The 22,837-nt window shown below is 49.8% G+C and overlaps 1 protein-coding gene across 2 annotated transcripts in view; it reads right to left on the reverse strand.

The window, feature by feature from the left end:
- Positions 1-325: 325 nt before the first annotated feature.
- Positions 326-22,837, reverse strand: part of pnpla7b (patatin-like phospholipase domain containing 7b) — a 52,110-nt gene continuing 29,598 nt past the window's right edge. Inside the window, exons 15-36 of one of the 2 annotated variants that reach the window (XM_039775998.1) lie at positions 21,593-21,748; positions 21,279-21,356; positions 20,975-21,180; positions 20,581-20,712; positions 20,339-20,462; positions 20,149-20,262; positions 19,982-20,057; positions 19,757-19,906; positions 18,210-18,273; positions 17,965-18,133; positions 17,691-17,873; positions 17,210-17,328; positions 16,867-17,023; positions 13,179-13,295; positions 10,817-10,886; positions 10,622-10,738; positions 4,337-4,485; positions 3,933-4,085; positions 3,741-3,857; positions 1,512-1,596; positions 1,299-1,399; positions 326-1,204 (exon numbers count right to left, since the gene is read on the reverse strand). In XM_039775998.1, coding sequence (XP_039631932.1) covers positions 1,139-1,204; positions 1,299-1,399; positions 1,512-1,596; positions 3,741-3,857; positions 3,933-4,085; positions 4,337-4,485; positions 10,622-10,738; positions 10,817-10,886; positions 13,179-13,295; positions 16,867-17,023; positions 17,210-17,328; positions 17,691-17,873; positions 17,965-18,133; positions 18,210-18,273; positions 19,757-19,906; positions 19,982-20,057; positions 20,149-20,262; positions 20,339-20,462; positions 20,581-20,712; positions 20,975-21,180; positions 21,279-21,356; positions 21,593-21,748 — 2,703 coding nt within the window. In that variant the 3' untranslated portion in view covers positions 326-1,138. The remainder of the gene's footprint in view (positions 1,205-1,298; positions 1,400-1,511; positions 1,597-3,740; positions 3,858-3,932; positions 4,086-4,336; positions 4,486-10,621; positions 10,739-10,816; positions 10,887-13,178; positions 13,296-16,866; positions 17,024-17,209; positions 17,329-17,690; positions 17,874-17,964; positions 18,134-18,209; positions 18,274-19,756; positions 19,907-19,981; positions 20,058-20,148; positions 20,263-20,338; positions 20,463-20,580; positions 20,713-20,974; positions 21,181-21,278; positions 21,357-21,592; positions 21,749-22,837) is intronic. The other variant, XM_039775997.1, reaches the window with a different exon arrangement.

The raw sequence follows: 22,837 nt of genomic DNA on the forward strand, positions 1-22,837 counted from the left end.
CCATCTCACAGCCTGTGATGCCCGCCTGTGACCTCCTCGAGCCGCCGTCCGTGTCTTTTGCGTGCCCCGTCTCAGATGTCGCCCTGGCACATCTGTGACGTCCCCACAGCGCGCTGCACCATCGGTGCTTCCCCTTGTATTTCTGTTTGCAGCTTTGCAAAGCACTCCATGATGAGCTTCAGTGTGAAAGGCGCTATATAAAGCAAGAGAGGCAACCAAGATTTCCTGCCACTATGGATGGTTAAGCTGGCATCAACAAACAGGTTTAGGGAGAAAAGAGTGGCATGCCTGGTAATGAAACAAGCACAGCCAGGAAAACCAAAAAGTGAAAGAGCCCCCAATTTATTAAGCACAGCACCCAAGTTGCCAGAGTCACCAGGAGTGACCAGTAAGGCTACTGGCGGGCTGACTTGTGCAGGAGTCTTCACCACTTTTGGCCAAGATGGCAGTTCAGAGGGGGCCAGTCGAGCAGCAGGAGAAGGTCGGCGTAATTAGAGTGGGAATGACCAGCCAGTATGAGGGTCCACAGTCAGCATGAAGAGGACCAGTCCGTATTTAAGAGAACGGTCAGCAGGCAGCCTGTGACTGGCCAGACGGTGACACAAATGACATTTTAATAACAGAACCAGTAAAGAACAGTGAAGGCGCTATAAAGGAACACTTTGCATTGATAAGTTGATCAGCCAACTGGGAAGGACCCAGCAGGATGGGCTCAGGTTTGCACCCGCGTCCAGGTCACCCTTGTAACCAAATCTACACCACAGACTTCTATGTGCATTGGCTACGATGCCAACCTGGCATACTCACACACAAGGACATCACAGAGGCACTAAATGGGTGGTGCAACACACCAGAAAAGGCACCACTGGCTGCTGGTGAATGGCACTGACCACTGGCACCCAAGATGACCTGCCCAGCTGATGCCAAAGTGCAGTGTGGCAGGCCCCCCAGGAAGCCTGGAGTGGTTAGGCACAGAGTGGGTTGTCCAAGGCACGGAGGTCAGAAGGCACCACAGTCACTTGTGAGAGAACGTCAATCCTGTTTACCAGAGATGAGAGGCAGTCACTGGCATGGATGGGCAAGGTGGACAAAGGGCTCCAAAGCGACACCCAGTGGGCAGAGGGGCAGCTCTGGCTGCTTACTGCAGATGTCTTTGTGCCCCATGTGTGCCCGTGTGCCGCTGCCGCACTTTGACCTCTTCATCCTGAAAGAGGAACAGCAGACAGACAGCATGAGAGGTAATGGACGACATGCTGTGCCCATGCAGCTGGGACAGAGGGCATCACTCGTGAACTCACCGTGTCGAACATCTCCTCCTCAGTCACACTGGACGCGTTGAAGTCCCCCAGTGCTGCGTCGGGACCCTCGTCGTCATAGTCGGTCTGATAATCGGACTCATCTAAAGGGTTAAACAAACAGCGTGAATGGACGTCTAGTCAGTGGTCAGCAGGCTTCAGGACGGGTCAGCGCTTTCACTAGCCAGCGGACATCTTCAGGACCCCCAAACTCACCGTCCACCACCGTCAACTTCACAGGTTCAATCCGGGACACAATCTCTGCCAGGTCAGTGAAAGAGGCGTTGGGACAGGTGACCATCTGAGGAAGACACAGCAGACACCGAGCGCGTCAGAGAGGTGGCTCACATCAGACCTTTCTTAAATGAACTTTGGAAACAATCAAATCTGAGGCTGCTGTGTGTGCCACCCCACCGAACACCCAGTGGCAGCCCACTGCCACGGACCCCCAAACAATGAAGCGTCTCACTGAGTCTTTGTCTTGTCTTGCCTATTTCTGTGCGTATTTATTCATTTCTTTCAGTGACACTATGTGTGACATGACACGTAGCCCGAGATGACAAAGCTGAGAGGGTGGGCTCTGTCTAGCAAGTACTGTGTTTCGATTGGTGGATGCAAATCTCCACAAAAATCGAGTGTAACGTTTACAGGCACATCAAATGAAGACCCCCGATGGGGAATCCTTCACCCCTAAAGTCACCGCTTCATGCAGAAACTCGTGTCCACCACGGGCACAACTCTGAGCGCGCGCGTCACCGACAATTCACCAATCACAACACAGGACTTGCTAGAGACCCGCCCACTTCACTCTGACAGGCAAAAAGTTCAAAGGCGCGTCGGATGTTCCACGCGTTGTCACCGAAGTTAACGAAATAATTCAATCGGCTGCCTCACAGTAAGGAGGTCCGGGTTCGCATCCTGTGTCCTCGCTGCGTGGAGCTTTGTATGCCTGAATGGGTTTCTTCTGGGGGGTCCGATTCCGCCCCCACTGTCTAAAGACATGCTGGATGGTGAATGGACAATGCTAAAGTTGGCACTGTGTGTGTCTGCACTGCGAGGGACTGGTGCCCAATCCGGGGTGTGCTCCTGCCTTATGCCCTATGCCAGCCCCCCAGGACGACACCGGGACTGGTTAGAAAATGACACGACGTGGCAAACGTTGTTCACGATTTCAGCTCTCGTGTCCTTTTCCTCTTCATCTACTGTCCCACTTCACAATGCATTTATTTGCGTGTTGATTTATTTAACTTTATCTGAAATTCCTGCATACGCCCGGACCACCACAGCGGAAGTGAACCCATGGGGGGGCACACCCATTTGATCACGACACTTCAGGAAATTCTTTGTTTAAATGCCAACTGAGATATTCGGTTATCTGCCATCTAACTTTGGTGTTTCTTTATTGCCGTTTTCCGGTCTCTTGCTCTGCCGCCATTTTCTGTCCATCGGCCTCCTTTGCGCATTTCTTTTGTTTCTGTGATGATGACCCCAACGTCTGTGCTCCCTGCCAACATTTACGACTTCTGGACCACCCTTTATGGCACAGACTGTTTAGGCTGTTATGTCGTGTGCCAGGATGGTTGCTTCACTTCAAGAGAGGCCCACCAACTAAACAACTTAATTCAAAAGGGCAGGCACAGCCATGGGACCCCCTGTGGACCCCCCGGAGGTCGCAGTGGAGTAGAAAATGAAGACAAAACTGACAGCCATCATGAACAACTCTGTGACACAACACCACTGAGGACTTGGAGTCAATCAATAATTCAGCAGAAGTGTGCCAACTGGGGGGTCCCGTATAGCGCCTTACTGTCACTGCTCTCTTAGCGTTTCATCTTTTCTTGAGCTCCTCTAAAAGCTACAGTTTAATAAAAGGGGCCATTTTGCTTGACTTGTCACTATACCCTTGGGACAAGTTCAGTCCTATCTATTATATAGCGCCTTTCCATCGAGTTTTACATGCCCTTCCTGTGTGGTCTGTAGTGACGGACTGTTGCCTGCCTGCCCACCAGCTACTTCTGTGGTGTCACGTAATCGTTCAGTGAGTTCAGGGTGCATTGCAAGTGAGACAGACCGAGAGTGACAAGAGTGACACCACAAGAGAGAGTGACAGCAAGGACGAGCAGGCCAGAGGGGGTCCCGCCTGGCACTGCCCGACTGAGCAATTCTTCAATAAAAGCCAAGTGTAAAGTTCCCCTTCTGTGTTGGTGTCACGGCTTGGAGACGCCAAGGTAAGCAGAACAACTTTTCCCACAATGCATTTCGCAGCACTAAGCCCTCACTGGCCAGACCTAAGATGGCTCCCTGACCTCCTCTTTAGGACTCACGGCACTGGGGAGCAGACTACGGATGGTGCCGCCTGCTTCGGCCGTGGGGGGGCTAGGAGGGTGGACCCCAACATTGTGAGAAACAACAGTGATGACAGAGCGGGGTCGGGTTTTGACTTACATCGGACGACTTGGTCTTGTGGAATTCCTCCTGATGCCGGTCCTTCAGCATCTTCTCAACGACACCACTGCGAATCCACAGCTCAAAAAGGGTCTTGCCGTGCTGGTAGCCCACCTCCTGCAGGGACACATTAGCATTTGTCACCGTGAGCCACAGGGCCCCCCTCCCCGCCATCCCTTGGCCCGCACTCACGGCGATCTCGTCGAACTTGCCAAACTCCAGGGTGCCGTAGCGGTTGATGGGCGGCCGGATGTACTCGCAGTACTCGCTGTTCTTCACCATCTCCATCTGTCGGACGCAGCAGACGTAGGCCAGCCGGGTTTGGATCTCCGCCATGTTCAAGACCTGCAAGGTTCAAACTCGCGCGGTTAACTCCACAACACTGAAAAGGCAGACACCGAGTGTCACAGAAGGTCACGAGCCTGACACCGCCGAGACAATCCTGGAGTCCCAAAGGTTGCGCAGAGGCACAGTGGGAAGGTGCAAATTGGTCCTCGTGTGTCACACCGCCTTGACCTTGGGAATTAAGAAGAAAAAAAAAAACACACAAACGAGGAGCCAGCTGGGGACCCCGTGACGGTCGAGCCAGCGGGTACCTTGATCCTTTCTGCCAGAGGATTCCAGCGCTTCCACAGCAGCCACCAGCCGGACAGGGTGTCTCCGTAATTCGTCAGGTCCGTCTCGTCCTGGCTGCCCACATCAATGGCGATGACAACTTTGGCCCCCATTGATCGCGCCACGTCCGCTGAAAAAAATGAAAAAGGTGGAATTTGAGAAGTGGGGACACCAAACAAATATGACGAGACATGCCGGAGGTGTCGGGCACCTGGCACGACTGAGGGCATGTTGTGAGCCCATGCTGTCACCCACCAGGACTCCTGTGATGTAATAGCCGGTGGGAAGTCTTAAGGAGATCCCCAGTGCATGACAAAGGGACACGACAAGCAGTGCGTCGTTTCACATTCTGTAAATGTTGGGGGTCTTCACCCGTTCGCTTGTTGTTCCCCTTTATGTGTATTGTGATGTCGGCACAGTAGCTTTATGGTGGTCCTTCTCCTTGCTGGCTTGAGCTTAAGGCCTTCAGGTGTAACTTACAGGGGTCTCAGTTCTCGGCTGAGCCCCTTGTGTTGTTCGGCTGGCTGCCTCTCGACTCTTCTTTGGCGTCTGTGTTTTGCTCCCCTTGGCTTTGGATTTTGTTTTTGCCTTTGTTAACTTGTGTTATTTTTGAGATCATTACAATAACGTTCCTTGTTTTTGACTTCTTTGGCCCAGGGCCTGTACAGCCAAACCCCCACCTCTCCATTTTGGATGTGCCTTGCGTTTCCTACTTTTGAGGCCTGCTCTTCACTCTGAAGCCTTTATATCAAGTTTGGAGGCCCAAATACCCCCATAGAATCTGACAAGTTGGACCCCATAAACCTCAGCACCTCATAAGAGTTTGCACCTCCTGGATACAGTGGGACAAGGAAGTACTGAGTGACACCTGACCATGCCCACCCTGGCTCAACATGCCATAGCGGCGGGCCGGTACAGGGCTTTAGTGACAGTGTTCATCCATTGTCACATGGTCTACGTTGTTAGGGTTTCCAGCCACAAATGACAACAGCAGAGGTGCAGAGAGTCAGAGCGGCTCGTATCTCAGGCCTAACCCTAACCCTCACCCTAACCCTAACTCCAACTCCAAAGGCAGGCTTCAGGCCTACACAAGTCCAAAACAAATGAGATAAAAGTTGTTCAAGTTAAAGAGAACTTCAAACGTGGACTCAAGGGGAGAGTGGAGCTGTAAACCTCTGGTCTGCGGACGCCACCAAAAGCTTCTTTTTGATGAAAGATATTTATTACAGTGTGTCACGCACGTGCACATGGGAGGCCGCTAGCTAAAAAGTGAAGAGACGGTAATTCCTCTCCAAACCAGGGGATGGCAGAGTGCATTCATCTTTGCTCTTTTCCATTGGCAGACCGATCACAGGAAATTCCACTTGGGTCCGATGACGTCACCTCCAGGTTTTATATGAAGATGCCACTTCTGGTCCCGTCCTGGCTCCAAGGACGTCACTTCCAGTCGCTACCTGATGACATCATAATAACCGCCATGTTTGCTATACTGTTCATTCTCTTGTTATGGACCGAGCTCTGTAAATTTGCACCCCCAACTATTTGAACGCTAATTTCAAGAATACGGGCGGCTGCCCCCAAACCTCTTTCCTGAATCAATTAAAGGGGAAAAGCAGAAAACGGGCAGGGCAGGCTATGAAAAACAATTTGTGGCAAAATGGTAACCTGATTCAAACAAAGCCGGTCTGCTCCCCAAAAGCTATGCCATCAACCAAAAAACAAAAAGACTCGAAGACTTCAGGGCTCTAAAAACCGGCAGCTCGAGACTCAGCAACAGTTTGGGGGGCATCACTGAACTGAACTTTGTGAAAAACGAGCCCCGGCCTCCCAGGGGTCTTTCCTGGAAATGTGCTTCTCGTGTGAAGTGTGGCTGACTGTACAATCTAGCAGAAGTGCAGCACTTGTATTTGTTAGACGTATTTACGCTGCGTATTTGTTTTTAGCCATGGCCACCGTTCTGCGGAAGCACAGCAATCTCACTGCTCAGAGAAAGGTCCATTATATCACTATATTGCCAAAAGTATTGGGACGAAACTCCCACCCCACATCATTGAATTCAGGTGTGCCAATCACCTCCATGGCCGCAGGTGTATAACATCAAACACCTTAGCATGCAGACTGGAATGGGTCGCTGTCAGGGGATTCAAGCCTGGCACCGTCATAGGATGCCATCTGTGCAAGAAGTCCATTCGTGACATGTCCTCGCTACTAAATATTTCAAGGTCAGCTGTCAGTGGTCTTACAACAAAGTGGAAACAGCAGCAAGTCAGCCACCAAGTGGTACGCCACGTCACCAGAGGGGAGAGGGCCGGTGGTCTCATGGCATTTGAACCCCTGCAGATTTTATTTTTTTCTCCAGCCGTCTGGAGTTTTTTTTGTTTTTTCTGCCAACTCTGGCCATTGGACCTTACTCTTATTCTATGTTAATTAATGTTGACTTATTTTGTTTTCTTATTGTGTCTTTTATTTTTCTATTCTTCATTATGTAAAGCACTTTGAGCTACTTTTTGTATGGAAATGTGCTATAGAAATAAATGTTGTCACATCACAGAGTGGGGACAGCACATGCTGAGGTGGGCAGAAGTCGCCATCTTTCTGCAGAATCAATAACTACTCCCAAAAGCTCAAGAACAGTGCAGAGTGGAGAGCATCATGGGATGATGGGGTCTCCATGGCCGAGCAGCTGCAGCCAAGCCTGACATCACCAAGTGCAATGCAAAGCGTCAGGCGCAGTGATGTAAAGCCCACCAGATGCCACTGGACTCTGGAGCAGTGCAGACGTGTCCTCTGAAGTGACGAATCACACAATCTGATGGACGGGTCAGGGTTTGGTGGGACTCACCGGACTGCATTGTGCCAAGTGTGAAGTTTGATGGAGGAGGCCATTATGGTGTGGGGTTGGGCTTGGCCCCCTTAGTTCCAGTGAAAGGAACTCTTAACGCTTCAGTATGAGAAGCCATTTTGGACAATTTCAGTTTGGGGATGGCCAGTGCATAAACCAAGGTCAGTAAAGAAAGAGAGGAGTGAGTTTTGGGGGGCTGCGCATACCCTGACCTCAACCCGACAGACCACCTTTGGGATGAATTGGAGCGGAGAGTGCGAGCCAACATATCAGTGCCTGACCTCACAGATGCTCTCCTGGTCACAAATCCCCACTCCTGCCCCTTGTGGAGGGCCGTCTCAGAAGAGCTGAAGCTGTTAGAGCTGCGCTGGGTGGGCCGACTCCATATTAAGAAGGGGGTGTCATGAAAGTTCATGTGTGTGTGAAGGCAGGAATCCCAATACTTTTGGCAATATGGCGTAATGTACCAATAAAACAAGACGCCCACCCAGCCCTGACCCTATATGAGCAAAGACAGCCTGGGAGTGGAAGAGACAACAGAAAAAAAATAAATAAATAAAATAATAATAATAATAATTAAATAACCTGGCAGTTTCATTCTTTTTAAATTGAACGACAATAAAAGGATCCACCTGTCTGTCTATTATAGAGCGCCTTTCACATCTGTCTATTACTCAGAGGGGACTGGGCAGTCTAATGGCCTGAAATCCCTGCAGATTTTTTTTTTTTTCTCCAGCCGTCTGGAGTTTTTTTCTGTTTTTTCTGTCCACCCTGGCCATCGGACCTTACTCTTATTCTATGTTAATTAATGTTGACTTATTTTATTTTCTTATTGTGTCTTTTATTTTTCTATTCTTCATTATGTAAAGCACTTTGAGCTACTTTTTGTATGAAAATGTGCTATATAAATAAATGTTGTTGTTATTATATAGCGCCTTTCACATCTGTCTATTATATAGCGCCTTTCACTATCTGTCTATTGATTGCTCTGAACTCCAGCACACTGCCACTCTCATCCAGAATATACAGGCTGGGGATGGTCCTTCAGTAGTGACATCGGGGGGTCCCCCCTCCTTAGGCTCCCTCCACTCAAGGCTGGCACATACCATGGATTCAGAAAGCACTGAGACCCCTACACTATATTGTGCTGCAGATTTCATGTTAAATGCATACGTTTGCCGTTTTTGCCCACCAGCCTGCACTCAGTAGTCCGTCATTTCAGAGTGGCAGCAGGTTTTCAGAAAGGTCGTATTACAACTCGACAACTCAAGTCTCTCCTTCCTGGCAGTTTTCAGATCCTCTACTGTGCCACTCAGGTGCCTCCTTCCTGTGTGCTTTGATTCTCCTTGAGACGCATCGAGAACGTAACTGGAGTCCACTGGTGGCCATCTGAAGCGACTGGACATTGGTTATAAAGGCCTACGTGGACCTGCGTATGGAAGATCCCACAATTTAGACAATAACAGCCATGAAGTTCGAGGAACTCACTGTAGACCTCTGGCCTCGATCAGGACAAGAAGACAAAGCCATCACGGTGGTCTCGAGTGTTCCCAGGAGCACAATGACCTCATGTTTGGAACCACCAGGACTCTTTCTAGAGTTGGTCATTCAAACCAATCTGAGTACCCATGAAAGATGGGTCTTGGCCAGGAAGGGACCAACAATGCAATGGTCACAGGTGGGAGATCCTGTCGTAAAGATGACCATCTCAGCAGCACCCCCTCAGTCAGGCGTTTAGAGTAGTGTGGTGGGATGGGAGCCCCTTTTGAGGAAAGGAGTCGGAGAGTCTCGGCTGACGAGACAAAGATGGCGCTCACTGAGCAGAACCGCAAGCACGATGTCTGGTGAAGATCACACGCCGCTCATCGCCTGCCTCACACTATCCCTACGATGAAGCCATCACGCTATGGGGACAGGGAGACCAGTCAGAACTGAAGGAAGGGTGAAGGCTGACAAAAACTGGGTGAGGTCTTCAAAGAAAACCCGCTGCTGCAGACGGCACAGAACACCTCAGACATCGCTGGGGAGGCTCCATGACAAGTCCCCGAGTGGCCCAGCCAAAGATGGCCGTTTACAGGTGCTGATGGAGCTTGAGAAGATCTGCCAGAGAGAAGGGCATGAACTGCCCAAAATCCAGGAGTGCACCGCTTGTAGAGAATGACCAAGGAGACCCCAAGTCTGGAGGTGCTGCCAAAGGGTCTTCTACTAATAACTGAATTAAGAGTCTGAAGGCTCCCAGGAAGGAGAGATTTCAGTTTTGGATTCTGAAAACGTATGTTCACGTTATCATGACGGGTTACTGAGTGTAAGCTGATGGGCTACAGCAGCCAATAAAGCCCCTTTAAAATGAAACCTACATCACAACAAAGTGGGCTGAAAGTAAATACTAAATAATTTAAAGCATTCACTGTAATAACAAAAATCAAATCCAATCCAAAACAGAATGAATAACTTAGAGAGGAGAAGAATATTAGAACGTTTAGCAAACTCAGGGACAGGCAGCAGTCACAAGTACTCATGACACAGCCTGCGCAGCGAGTGACGCCAACCACAAGGACATCATGCACTTAACAGGCCAAATGCGCCACACTGGGGGGTCAGTGACAGACGATGACCCCCCCTTGACTCGGACAACATGGAGGTTTGCACAGGCTGAGCAACGACGGACTCCAAACCAAGGACAGCATGCAGCAGCACTCTAACCCCACCCACCGTCAGTTGACAGGCCCACCATGCCAGTTTAGGGGGTCACAGTGCCCTGTACCCATGACAATAATGAACCAATAAACCAATAACAGTGTCAGGCTTTTTGTGATTCTGCCTTGGCATTATGGGGTGGAGTGGTGGCTCTGAGGCTAAGGATCTGCGCTGGTATTCCGAAGGTTGCCAGTTTGAATCCCTGTCACTGCCAAAAGAGATCCTACTCTGCTGGGCCCTTGAGCAAGGCCCATAACCTTCAATTGTTCCAGGGGTGCTCGCTTTATAATGGCTGACCCTGCGCTCTGACATCAAGAGGTATGCGAAAACAAATTCCTAATACGAGAAATTGTAAAAGAAAGAATAAAAAAAAAATAAAAAAAGAAGAAGCTGTGAACCCATCACCTCATTCCCCACCCTGCATGTCCTGAGCAGCGAGTGCAGCGGTCCCAAGAATCTCCGAAATCGCCACGGGCCCAGCATGCCAACTCGGGGGGCTCTGTTCTCTGCTCATGTCACAATAACAAACCTATAAATATAAGAGTTCAGTCTGCACCTGATAACCCGTCTACCATGTCCTGAGCAGTGCCAAGGGCAGCATGTGGCACCTCTGTAACCCCAGCCAGTTGACATCACAGCCCAGTTAGCGGACTAAGCATTTAGAGGTTTGGACTCACAGATGCCTACTGCTAGGACTCTGATCGAGCTTTCAGGGGCCGAAACGTACCTGGCAGGTTGTTGATGTAACCTCCATCCATCAACAAGTGGCCGTCCTTAGGGTCACACAGAGGAGGGAGGTAGCCCGACAGGGACATACTGGCACGGACGTAGCGCCACAGGGAACCTGCAAACACACACCAGTCCACGTTAAATAAAAACCAGGCACACAAAACGACGGAGCCGCCGCCGTCCAAACACTCACCATCTGTGTGGACCCTCATGGTGGAGGCTGTGATATCCGTGGTGATGTTGAAATACGGAATCCACAAATCCTAAAGATGAAAGAAGACATCCACCATAACTGTTACAGGACAGCCACGGTCTCATTGCTGCCTTTTTTTTTTTTTATAATATAATTCTATAAATGTTATGCTTGGCTGTTTTTTCTTTTCTACCTTTCTGTTCTTTGCTGTGCTTTTTGTAGTTGGATTATCCTGCTGTACTGTATTTGATGTTAATCCTCGTACTTACTGCATTTTTGACGTGTCTCGAGTCTACTGCAGCACTGGCCCCGCCCCTAACCAGCTTTAGACTCCCTGTTGTTGTTTGTCTCCTTCTCTCTTGGACTTACTTCTGTACCCGCTAGGGTTTGATTTTCTGTTTTTGAACTTTTTGCTGTGTTTAAGTGTAAGGCCTTCTGTTGAAAAGGCAGACGTAATTTTAAATGGAGATCAGGGGAGGAAACGTGAGCCACAAAACAAGCTCAGGCTAAAATCCAGGAGTCGATCCAATCGTTCATTGTAGCCAAACCACTAAATAAAGACTTACACAAAGTCTGATAATTAACACAAGCATTCAAGAACTTTGGAGTTTTCAATTAAGTCAGCTCCCCCCTTATTAGCAACATTTATAGAAATAATCTACCTCAAATGTTTCGCTAAGCATTAATTACCGTCTTTCCTATGAAAAACAAGGACTTATCACAATGTGCCTCATACAGACCAATCTCACTTCTGAATAACGATGTTAAGATACTCGCCAAAGTCCTAGCTAGAAGGGTGGAGAAAGTGCTGCCTTCAGTAAAATCACAAGAACAAACTGGATTGATTAGAGGCAGGCTCTTAGCTTCCAATCTTCAACGCCTGTTTAATGTGATATATTCTAATACCCCAGAGATGATAAAATTGTTGGATGCAGAAAACACATTTGATATGGTCGAATGGAACTGCCTGTTCACCACTTTGCACAAATTTTAGCTTGGCCTTAACATCTGTGCGTGGATCAAACTGCTGTACACCAGTCCAGAAGTTTCACTTTGTATTAACAACATAATTTCAGATTCCTTTAAAATAGAACAGGGTACCAGACAAGGATGCCCCCTGTCGCCACCGAGCCACTGGCTCTTTACTTTTGAAATGCTTATGAGATAAAGGGGATTATCAGAGAAGGACTTGAACAGAAAGTGCAGATGATAAGGCACTGAGTATATCAGACCACAAAACACCAAGTGTAATTCTCACGTGTAAAGCGGACAGACATACAAACGGGTCTAAAAAACTAGAAGACATTTCATGCTTGGACCACAAAATTTTTAAAACTGTTTCATAGTGAGCGCCTATGGGCCGAGGGTAACCGCCACGCCAAATGTCAAGTCCCAAGTCCTCACAGTTCGGGAGATTTCATGATGAGTGAGTCAGTGGGATCTGGCTTTTATATAGATTAAATAGATATTTATTTATATGCCTTTCTTTATATTTATAGATATATATTTAAAGTATTTATATTCCTTCATATATATAGATATATTTATTAATATTCCTTTATATATTTATAGATATATATTTATTTATACGCCTTAGATACATATTTATTAATATTCCTTTATAGATTTATAGATATATATTTATTTATACGCCTTAGATACATATTTATTAATATTCCTTTATAGATTTATAGATATAGATATATTTATTTATATGCCTTTCTTTATATTTATAGATACATATTTATTAATATTCCTTTATAGATTTATAGATATAGATATATTTATTTATATGCCTTTCTTTATATCCCCTCTCTCTCCTTGAGATTTACAGACACTTTGGGCCTCCTCACTTCGGGGATAGGCTGCCTTGCTGGAGGCCTGGACTGACTTTAATTCATTTGAGGCCTGCACCCCTTTTCACGGGCCATCATCTCAAGTAAGAGGCCGCAGTGACTGAAGGCTGTAACGCTGCCAGTACAGGAGTGTGCCACGCTATGCAGGTCTCGTGTGACAAATGTCTGCACAGTTAGCAATGCCCACTAGCTCGGTAACCAAAATAACAATCTGCTCATAACAATGGCACAAAATAAAACACAGAAATAATGGCAAGCCTAAAGTCGACGCCACCAATGGGTGACTGGGTTTAAATGCTCATAAAAACAGAAGTCAGTGACCAATCACAAACTGGCCAGTCCTGTCCAGCTCTCAGACCAGGGATTGGTGATTGTGAGTCACCATGGGCGTCAGCAATGGAAATGACCAGCCTGCTCACGGTGCCAGTCCTAAGCCATTCTATAGTGACGGGGGTCACCAAAGCATGATGGGAAGTGGAGTGAGAGCGACAGGCACCGTGACCCACCTCGATCTGTTTGCTCTTGAAGAGGTTGCTCAGGCTGGAGTTGAAAGAGGCACCGGTGAACATGGACGTAACTGGGTAGGTGAGGTCAAGCACCTTCTGGAACACAGATGTCATGTCCTGCAGGAGGAGGAGAGGAGGAGAGAGGAGAGTGGATGAGTCCATTCAGCTGGGCGCACCTACACAAGTCGTGACTTCAGGAGGAAGTTAAACAAACACAGGAGAAGCACAGCCTGATTAAAATGAGAAAGATGAAAAAGTGTCCAGAAGTGGAACCAGCGGCCAAATGTAGGTGTCAGAGTCAGCATCAAACCCCCATACCCCCGCAAGAACCCACGCACAGCTGTGGTCAACATCACCAGTGCCCTTACATTTGAGATAAATCATGTACAGGATGACAAGATGAGTCAGCTTTGGTCTGAATGCCAATACACGTGTCTGACTTGGAGCAGCATGGGGTCAAAGACTAGCAAACAAGAAGGAAACGTGGGAGAAAAACCAGAAAAGCGGTGACAAGGCAGCATCATATCTGAATGAGACGTCACACTACTCCGCACCAAGAGTCTGCCACGCCACCTTGGTTAGGTGAGGCTCATACCAGTCACGTCAAGCCCCAGGGTCCCTGCCAATAAAGAAAGACGACCACAAGCAGAATGAAAAAGCAACAAGGGAACAGACGACGAGTTCAGACATCCAAAAAACAGCCGGTAACTGGGGGCATCACAGCCTGGATGGTTGATGGTACCTTCACCAGTCGGGACGGTGAGGGATTGCATTCCAGGTCACATGGCAGTACCCCCTTACTTGGGATATGTAGTCTTAGCAGGCAACCCTGCTGGAGTCCTTCAGAGCCTCTGTTGGGGGGCCTTACATGTCACTGTGGAGCTCTGATTGACCCATAAGGGGCTCCCAGTGTACACTTGTGATGTGCTGGGGGGCTCTCAAGGGGCCGGCTTTTAGCTGGTAAGAGTCGGAGTGAAGAAAAGCAGGGGGACAACACTCATCTGGAGTGGAGCGAAGACGAGACAGGAGACCAGAATCTCAGGAGTACCTGTGGGTCAGTGTCTACACGATGAGCCATTTGGAACTCCTGTGTGAAGCAACCGTGTCCTGGTTTGGGGTACAGGATGCCCCCATATTGGCGTCCTGGTTTGGGGTACAGGATGCCCCCAATTGGTGTACAGGATGCCCCTTATTGGTGTCCTGGTTTGAGGTACAAGATGCCCCCTACTGGTGTCCTGGTTTGGGGTACAGGATGCCACCCTATTGGTGTCCTGGTTTGGGGTACAGGATGACCCCCTATTGATGTCCTGGTTTGGGGTACAGGATGCCACCTTTTTGGTGTCCTGGTTTGGGGTACAGGATGCCCCCCTATTGATGTCCTGGTTTGGGGTACAGGATGCCCCCCAATTGGCATCCTGGTTTGGGGTACAGGATGCCCCCCTATTGATGTCCTGGTTTGGGGTACAGGATGCCATTCTTTTGGTGTCCTGGTTTGGGGTACAGGATGCCCCCCAATTGGCGTACAGGATGCCCATTTATTGGTGTCCTGGTTTGGGGTACAGGATGCCCCCTTATTGGTGTCCTGGTTTGGGGCACAGGATGCCCCCCTATTGGTTTACAATGCATGACCAACATCATGCGGACTCCTGCACATCACACCCACGTGGGCTTCTCGAGCGTCTCATTCCAGCACCACTAATATGGAGTTGGTCCCCTCTGTGCTGCTGTCACAGCCTTCACTCTTCTTGCCATCAGATTTTGGAGATTCCATTTGGCCCAAGCAGCACTAGTGAGGTCTGGCACGGATGTTGGCTGAGAGGGCCGGGGGGTCACAGTTGACGTTGGATGGGGCTGACGTCAGCCATTCACGCTCCTCCACAGCAAAGGGCCTTCTGTAAACTGCCGCCACTTAGTTGGCACCCTCAGTCCTCTAGAATGTCACTCACTCTATGCTGTAGCACCCAGATTTAATGGGCCTCGTCCAAACCTTCAACCCAGTATGGCACACTTTACAGCTGGCACTATGCATTCCGACGGGCAGCGTCCTCCTGGCATCTGCCACACCCTGATTCACCCGTCAGACAAGCTGATAGTGAATTGTGATTCATCGCTCCAGAGTCCAATGACGGTGAGCTTTACATCACTCCAGCTGACGCCTGGCACTCTGTATGGTCATGTTATGCTTGTGGGCAGCTGCTCGGTCTTGGTAATCCGCATAACGAAGCTCCCAATGAACAGTTCTGGTGCCAACGTTGCTTCCAGAAGCACTTTGCAACCGAGGACAAGATGATTTGCACACACAACAGCACTCAGCAATCCTGCTCTGTGAGCTCATGTGGCCGACCACTTGGTGACTGAGCTGTGGTCACTCTGCTTCATAATGACAGCACTTATAGGTGATGTGGACAGCACAAGCCTGGCAGACATCTGATAACCCATTTGTTAGAAAGGTGGTACCAAATTTAAAGTCACTGAGGTCTTCAGCGGGACCCCTTCGGCTGCCGGTGTTTGTCTATGGAGGCTGTAGCGCTGTATGGTAGACTTCATGCACCGGTGGATGTGGCCGAAATGGCGGAACCCCTGCATTAGAAGGGGGGCACATACTTTTGGTCATGTAGGGTATGTCTGACCACCATGCAACACGCTGCTGCTCTCCAGAGCCCTGACAACCAAGAATTATACATGGCATACCGGCAGAAGACAGCAGTCAGGAGGCTGCACACAAATGCTGATGACAACAAATGCAAGCACGAGGGTCACCTGACGATGCCATTATAGGGGGTCACGGTCATGTGAGAGTACGCGCATAAAATAAAAGTTCATCCAACAGTGCCAACATGGCAAAGTGCTGATCTCACAAGTATGTAAAGATCAAAATGATTAACTGACAAGACTCGCTAGACTTCATGGGCAGCTTTCAGTGCCAGCGTGGCACAGTTGTCATTCTGTCATTGGACTCTGGAGCTGTGGAAATAGATCTATGGAGTGACAAGTCCCACTGATGGCTAAACCAGTGTTTGGTGGATGCCAGGAGGGCACAGATGTAAAGTGTGCTGGAGAAGGAGCAAAGCTTGCCAGGGGTTGCGTGATGCCCTTTAACCCCACTGAAGAGAAGTAAGTCTCAGTGCTGCAGCACACGGTGACATTCTGGAGGATTGTGGGCTTCTGACTTTGTGACAGTTGGGGGAGGAGGCCCTTAAGTGAGCGCCATACAGAAATGATGTGGAAGAACCGGAGCGGCCTGCACAGAGCGCCCCATCAGACACCCATCAGGATGAACTGGACAGCCAGCTGTGAGCCCGGCGCCAATGACCAACATCAGTGCCCGACATCACTAAAGCTTTTGTGGCAGAAAGGAAGCGAAATCTGCAGCCATGCTGGAAAGAAGAGGGGAGGCAAAGGGGGACCAACTCCACATTAATACGCCCAAAGTGTTGGAATGAGACGTTCAACAGGCACGTGAGGGTGTGGCGCGCGTGGGGGTCCACATACCTTTGGCCATGTGGTGCATGGAATCTGTGACAATACAACTTCTACTCTTAATTGATATAAGACCACCCATCTGCTGCTGTCTGTGACACTTGGCTGATGGCCCCAGGGTCCACATTTCCTCCCATAGGTCAGTATACTCAACACCCCTCCATTGGCCAGACCCTGCGACCCCCTTAAAATCTCCATCCATCCATACCATAGCCCACTTCCTCGCTCGTATCCTCATCTGGGTGAAGCTGCGCTCCTCAGTATAAAGGGCACCCATGAAGGCACCAATGGAGGTGCCCCCCACCATGTCAATTGGGATCCCTGCCTCCGTCATGGCCCTGATGATCCCAACCTGGGAGCAGCCCCTGGAATTGAAGATGAAATGAGAAGGCGACTTAAAAAATGGCATGAAAAACATCAGGAAGGAGGGCAACTCATACCCCTCCAGCACCGGGCTCATTTCTTGCCACTGGGTGTCTCACCTAGTACCCGTCTTGAGTCAAGCCCCCCATATTCCACCTGCTCAGATTAGTCAAGAAACGTCTGCTCACCTAGCTCCTCCACCACCCAGCACCAAAGCAATGGCGTTTCCTGTCAGGACCCGTGCCAGCCTGGAGAAGTCCGAGTGGCGATCCGGCACTTTCTGGAAGACGCGCTGATACATCTCCCTCTGCCAGGGGTAGACAAAGAGAAAAGCGCCATATAAATGGAATGAATTGTTATTATTAAAGAGTTTAAATACACACAAGGACAGGAGTCGCTCCTTCCAGTCTCGCCACCGCCTTTGGGGTACAACAGTGAGGGGCAGATGGAGGCTGAAGAGCTCAGCTGAGTGCGAGACCCCCTAAAAGTGAGAGAACGTAATAAGAAACTCTATTATCACAAGGCCACACACCAGATGTGGGTATCTAGTGGGCACCTGCTGATGTAGCTCCTAAAGTGGCTGCGTCAGGTTGCCCCGAGTTTGAACTAACAGACTCTGCTCTGAACACCGTTAGCCCTCTGCCAGCTCGGTGGCCCCGGTCATCTTACCAGCTTTGGCAGGCTCCTTTTGGAGAAGACTCGGCGGGGGCAGCACAAGTGCAAGTGTCCCGAGCACCAGGTCCTCATGTTGAGCCACTCCACGGTGCGGTGGGGGGGCGGCCCGTCCTCACGGTGCAGCAGGATCAGCTGTTTCTGGGCTCGAACTGCCGTGCTCTCCAGCATGCGCTCCAGCTGGCAAACACGGAGAAGCAAGACAAGTGGGGTAGGTAATCTGGAGCGTCGGGTTGATCCCACTCACGCGGCCCACCGCTCCTCCACTCACCTCTCCCACTGAAGGCTCCTGTTCCCCAAGCCCGACGATCAGGATGCAGTCCGCCTGGCGGATGCAGCGTTGAGTCCACGGCGTGAGCCCGCTGTCCGACTGGTAGAGGACGATGCGGTGGATGTCCTCCTGTTGTCCTAACCAGCTGGACAGGCGGTATTCGTGCACACTGGACAAGAGAGAGACAGCTGGCATTAGAATCCCGATGGAGGCGCCGAGTCCCGAAACCTCCAACTGCCACTTACCTGTCGAGGGCCGCTGAGCCAAGGTTCTGCTTAATGCTGTCACTCGTGAGCAGCAGCGTGGGTCCTAAAAACAGAAATAAAAGAGCAGCTTAAGGCACCCAGAAGTGAATTCCCAAACGCCAACGGGGCCACGAATGAGCAGGCAGTGTGCCAGCAAAGGGGCAAAATCTTATAGATCGGTGCCACTGTGGTAGAACCCAAATGATCTGCTGCTGCTTTGTAGCCCAGTTGGTGGGGGCACACCTGGCCAGAGTTCTCCCGATGCCATCTTCTCTTTGGTACTAAGACACTGTGCCATCCTCCTTCTTATCCTTACTATGCTATGTGCTACTACTCCACACAGTCCTTAATCAGTAATACTATGCCAAGGATGCCAGCTGCCCTTCCCATGCCCAACCAGGCCCACCCTGGCCAGTCCTTCTGCCCAGTCCTCCTTATCACTCCCTCAGGTACTCGTCTGCAACCAACAAGTAGTGATGAGCACAACTGGCAGAGTGAGTCTCGTGCCAACATCTGAGATACTGAATGTTGAGTTTTCATTACCTGTAAGCCACAATCGGCAAAATGAAAAGAAAAGAAATAAACGCTTGAAATCTGTCACTGTGTGTGTAATGAATTGAGGTTCACTTTTTGAATCGAGGTACTGAAATAAACGAACCTTTCAATGATATTCTAATTTATTGAGACGCACCTGTACATTCAGGCTACTAGAGAAGCCTTGGGGGTCTCTATAATTTCACTCACCCAGAGACCACGCCGGACCACAGGCCAGTAAACTCACTAAGCTGAAGAGCCACCCGAGCACTTGGACAAATCGGACGCCTGCACTCCCAGCCGCTACCCATCAGGTCACATTTGCTGGGCTTTGCCAGTCACACTCACTGCTCTGCTTCAGTTTTTGGCACATTTTGAATTCTTCCCCACTGGGACAAACGAACTTCTATCTATCCATCAATCTAAACTGATCGATATTCCCGGAATAAACGTGTACACCCTACTGCTTGCTTGGCCGCTCTGTCTTGTCACCTGGGGTCAAATTGACAAGTTTTTAACTGCAGTAGCAGCAGTCACCCCTGACGCTGACCATAAAACGCGGCTGCATTTACTTTGTCTGTCTTTGTGACAGACTGGTGAGTTCAGACATACAAGGACAATGGAGGGGGCCGGGAGTGAGGACTGGGTGACCCTCGGATTGATAAAACAATGACTGATGACGTCTGATGTATTATCACGAACAACAAACACCCGACAATGTCAGAACCACTGGCAGGGCGTACAGAGCCCACCATAATGTTTGGGACCAAAGCACATGCAAAGCCCCCTTAAAGGAAAGCCTGCAATGCACACTTTAATCACCATGTCTGAATTGTTTGATTTGTAATTTTAAACTGTGGGCAGAGGTGGAAACGAAGGACAAATGTGTCTTTGTCCCAAACATCATGGAATGCTCCGTACATCGATGACACTAAGCCCTACTTCCTTTAACATTAAGCCACTCCATGGTTTAAAATGATGCCAGGCTCTCTGCCCAGGCGTACCCGACTCACCAATCGCTCCCAGGGCATGCTGCAGCTCCAGACTGAAGGCTGTCATGGGCACTTCTTCAGACACCGGAAGGATGGCAACGGTGGACAGATTACTGGACGGATTGCCAGCGTCCCACTTACTGCTGGGGGTGTGTAGACCAAGGCCTCGACCTGCACACAAGCAAAGGTGGACGGGTAAGGCCGAGACGGACACTAACGGGGGGCTTGCACCGGCTGCAGACTGACCTGCAAGGGGGCCGCTGACCTGCTGCAGGTTCCCCAGGATCTTCTGACCCAGCAGGTGTATTAAGCGGGTGACGACCTGAGTGGGACAGAAGAACAGCACAGAGGTTAGGACAGCCAGATGGCAGCAGGGTAGGGGAACTCTAGATGGCTTTTTTCTGCCACGTCACCTGGGGGTACCGTCTCTTGATGGAGCTAAGGGCCCCCTCTGGGAGTTTAGCCAGCTCCGAGTCTCGCACCGCATGGACTGTGGTGGCACAGGGCTGGTGAGTGAGTGCCTCCACCTGCAGATACAAAACAGGCTCAAGTCAGCGGCTGCCTCTCCTCCAAGACCCCTGGGGAAGGTCCGCTCTGACTCACCACACCAATAAGGTCCCCTCGGCCGTACTCTGCAGTCAGCTCTTTTTTCCCGTTGTCCTTCAAAATGACTGAGCGTAAGCGACCGTTGAGGACAATGTAGGTACTTTCCGCCTTGTCACCTTGTCTGTGGACGGCAGCCAAAAACAAACGGGGAGAACAAATGAAAAGCCAACCCCCAAAGAAAGAGCAGCGTCATCGCCTCTCCGGGCTCGCGTGTCACTGCCCCCTTTAGTCAGATGTACCTGTAAATCGCTCTGCCAGCTTCCACTGCCATCCAGTCAAGAGCAAAATCAACCTGGCGTACGAAAGACGACATTCGCTTCACCACCGTGTGAGCCACACTCAGCACCACACTGGGCTCCTGGCGCATTATCCTGTGGGCACAACCATAAGAATCAGAAAGACAGACCACCACCCTGCCTCAGCTGAGCTCACAGAGACAGAAAATCTCTCAGAAGAAGGAATCTGATGGCCGACAGAACCTGACCGAAGGGGTCTTAACCTTCCTGGGCATTAGTCCATCCTCTCCTGATGAGCTCACGGAGGTCTCATGGACAAAGGCCACCACACCCCTTCAGGCCTGCTTGAATGTTACCCACTCTCAGGTGAACGAGGGGCAGTGCCCAAGCTACTCACTCATAGAAGTGGACCTTAGTGATAGACAGGAAGCTGCAGTCTCGGTGGGCACGTACAGTGAAGATGAGCGGCTCTCCGGTCAGCACAGCCAGCTGCCCCACCAGCTCCCCCGGGTGTGTGACAAAGAGACACGTCTCCTCCTCACGGTCGATCATCTTCTGGTATACGTGCAGGAGGCCGCAGATGACAAAACGGATACTGACATCCTTGGGGGGCCACAAAGAAATGCAAGAGTGTAGAGGGTTGCATCATGAGTGGCGGAGGATGCACACTACGAGTAGAAATCCCACCACACCACACTTACCTGGTCTCCCTGGCGTGCAACCACAGTGCCAGCTTTCACTTGGTGCAGGGTCACCCGGCCATTCAGCAGACTTGGGTCCTGCCAGAAAGACGGAGTTTGAGAAATGTGTGACCCTCAACTTCACACAACATTTCATGGTGACAAATGGAGGAGCAGAGAGTGACAGCTCCGGACCTCACATGGCGGACCACCAACAAGAAGGCACAAAATTCTTTGTCAACAACAGGAAGCTGCATCTCTCAGAGTACGTCCCTAATGCGCCAGAGACAATGACCTTCATTTTCAAACTTGTGCAGTTCTGTCAGAACACTTACATTAAGCTTCATGAGTGTCAGCAGATCCTTCTTGGCCGCCTCGAAAATGGCACTGACTTTGCTCGGGGGCACCTCACTGGGGCTGTCCCCCGACCCGGTATAGTGGATGACGGCAGATGGCGTCTCTTGCATCGTCACACTCTTCTTCAGGATGGACTGGGAGAGAACAACCAATGAGACGAGTCACCGTAGCTCAATGAACAAGAAGCACCAAGAAACAAGAAATCACATGACTCCTCCATGCCACCTACTTGGCCACATTTCAAACAAAAAAAAAAAAAAAGATTTGCATTGCTTGAAAGGGACGAAGCAAAACTGCCCTGAGAGCATCACCGCCGCTCCCGTTTTACAGTTCTCATCCTCAGAGGTCAGCACATCGCAGCGGTGTGTCCTAAGAAGCTCACCAGTGGAAGTTTGGGCTCCGCCACAGTTGGCACCCTGGCTGGAGTTTATTTTCTGTTTGTGTGGCCTTTGCTGTTGTTTATAAATCATTTCAGCTGCTGTGTTCCTAACTCTGCTTTTGTACTTTAATGATTTCCGTTACCTTTTGTGTTTGATGAGATCTGCCCTGCCTACTGTAGGTAGAGCCCAAGGAGGCGGGGCCACCCGGTCATGCAGCTGGGGTGCCAGGCCAGCAGTACTTAAGCAGAAGCCTCAGGGGTGGTGATGGTGGCTTGTTGTTCCTGTTATACTTGTCTGGACTCTCTGGTTTGACCCCTGGCTCTTGGATTAGTGGATCGGATTCGTTTACCTTCAAGGTTTGTTCCTGTTTCCTTTCCTTTTTTGTGAATCATCCTTAACAAATCTTCAAGTGCTTTGTCTTGTTTTGGATCAGAGGTTTAACGCTTTTTGGGGCAATCAGAGAGGTTTTTATTTGTAAGCTTTAGAGTGCTTAAGGGGGTTAAGTGAACATAAGAACTTTGACAAACGAGAGGAGACCATTCAGTCTTGATTGCTGCTAGTACAGAAAACTGCATTTTTAAAATTGGTAATTTACACATAATAGAAAAGTATTATAAACACATGAGCAAATAAGCATTGTTTTATACTAATCATTAATAGTTAGGATTAATAGACTTATGCCTACTGTCACACATGTGTAATTAGGAGATACTGAGTGGACCAAGTAGGAGTAATTATCTGCCAGGCCAGGGGTGGCAGGGTGCGCTAAACCTTCTTTTGTTGTCTCTGCAGTTCAGATACAGGAAAACCAACCTCATTTAACAACAACAACAACGTCACTTC

The sequence above is a fragment of the Polypterus senegalus genome, chromosome 13 (genome assembly GCF_016835505.1).
Source record: "Polypterus senegalus isolate Bchr_013 chromosome 13, ASM1683550v1, whole genome shotgun sequence".
NCBI classification, from domain to species: Eukaryota; Metazoa; Chordata; class Cladistia; order Polypteriformes; family Polypteridae; genus Polypterus; species Polypterus senegalus.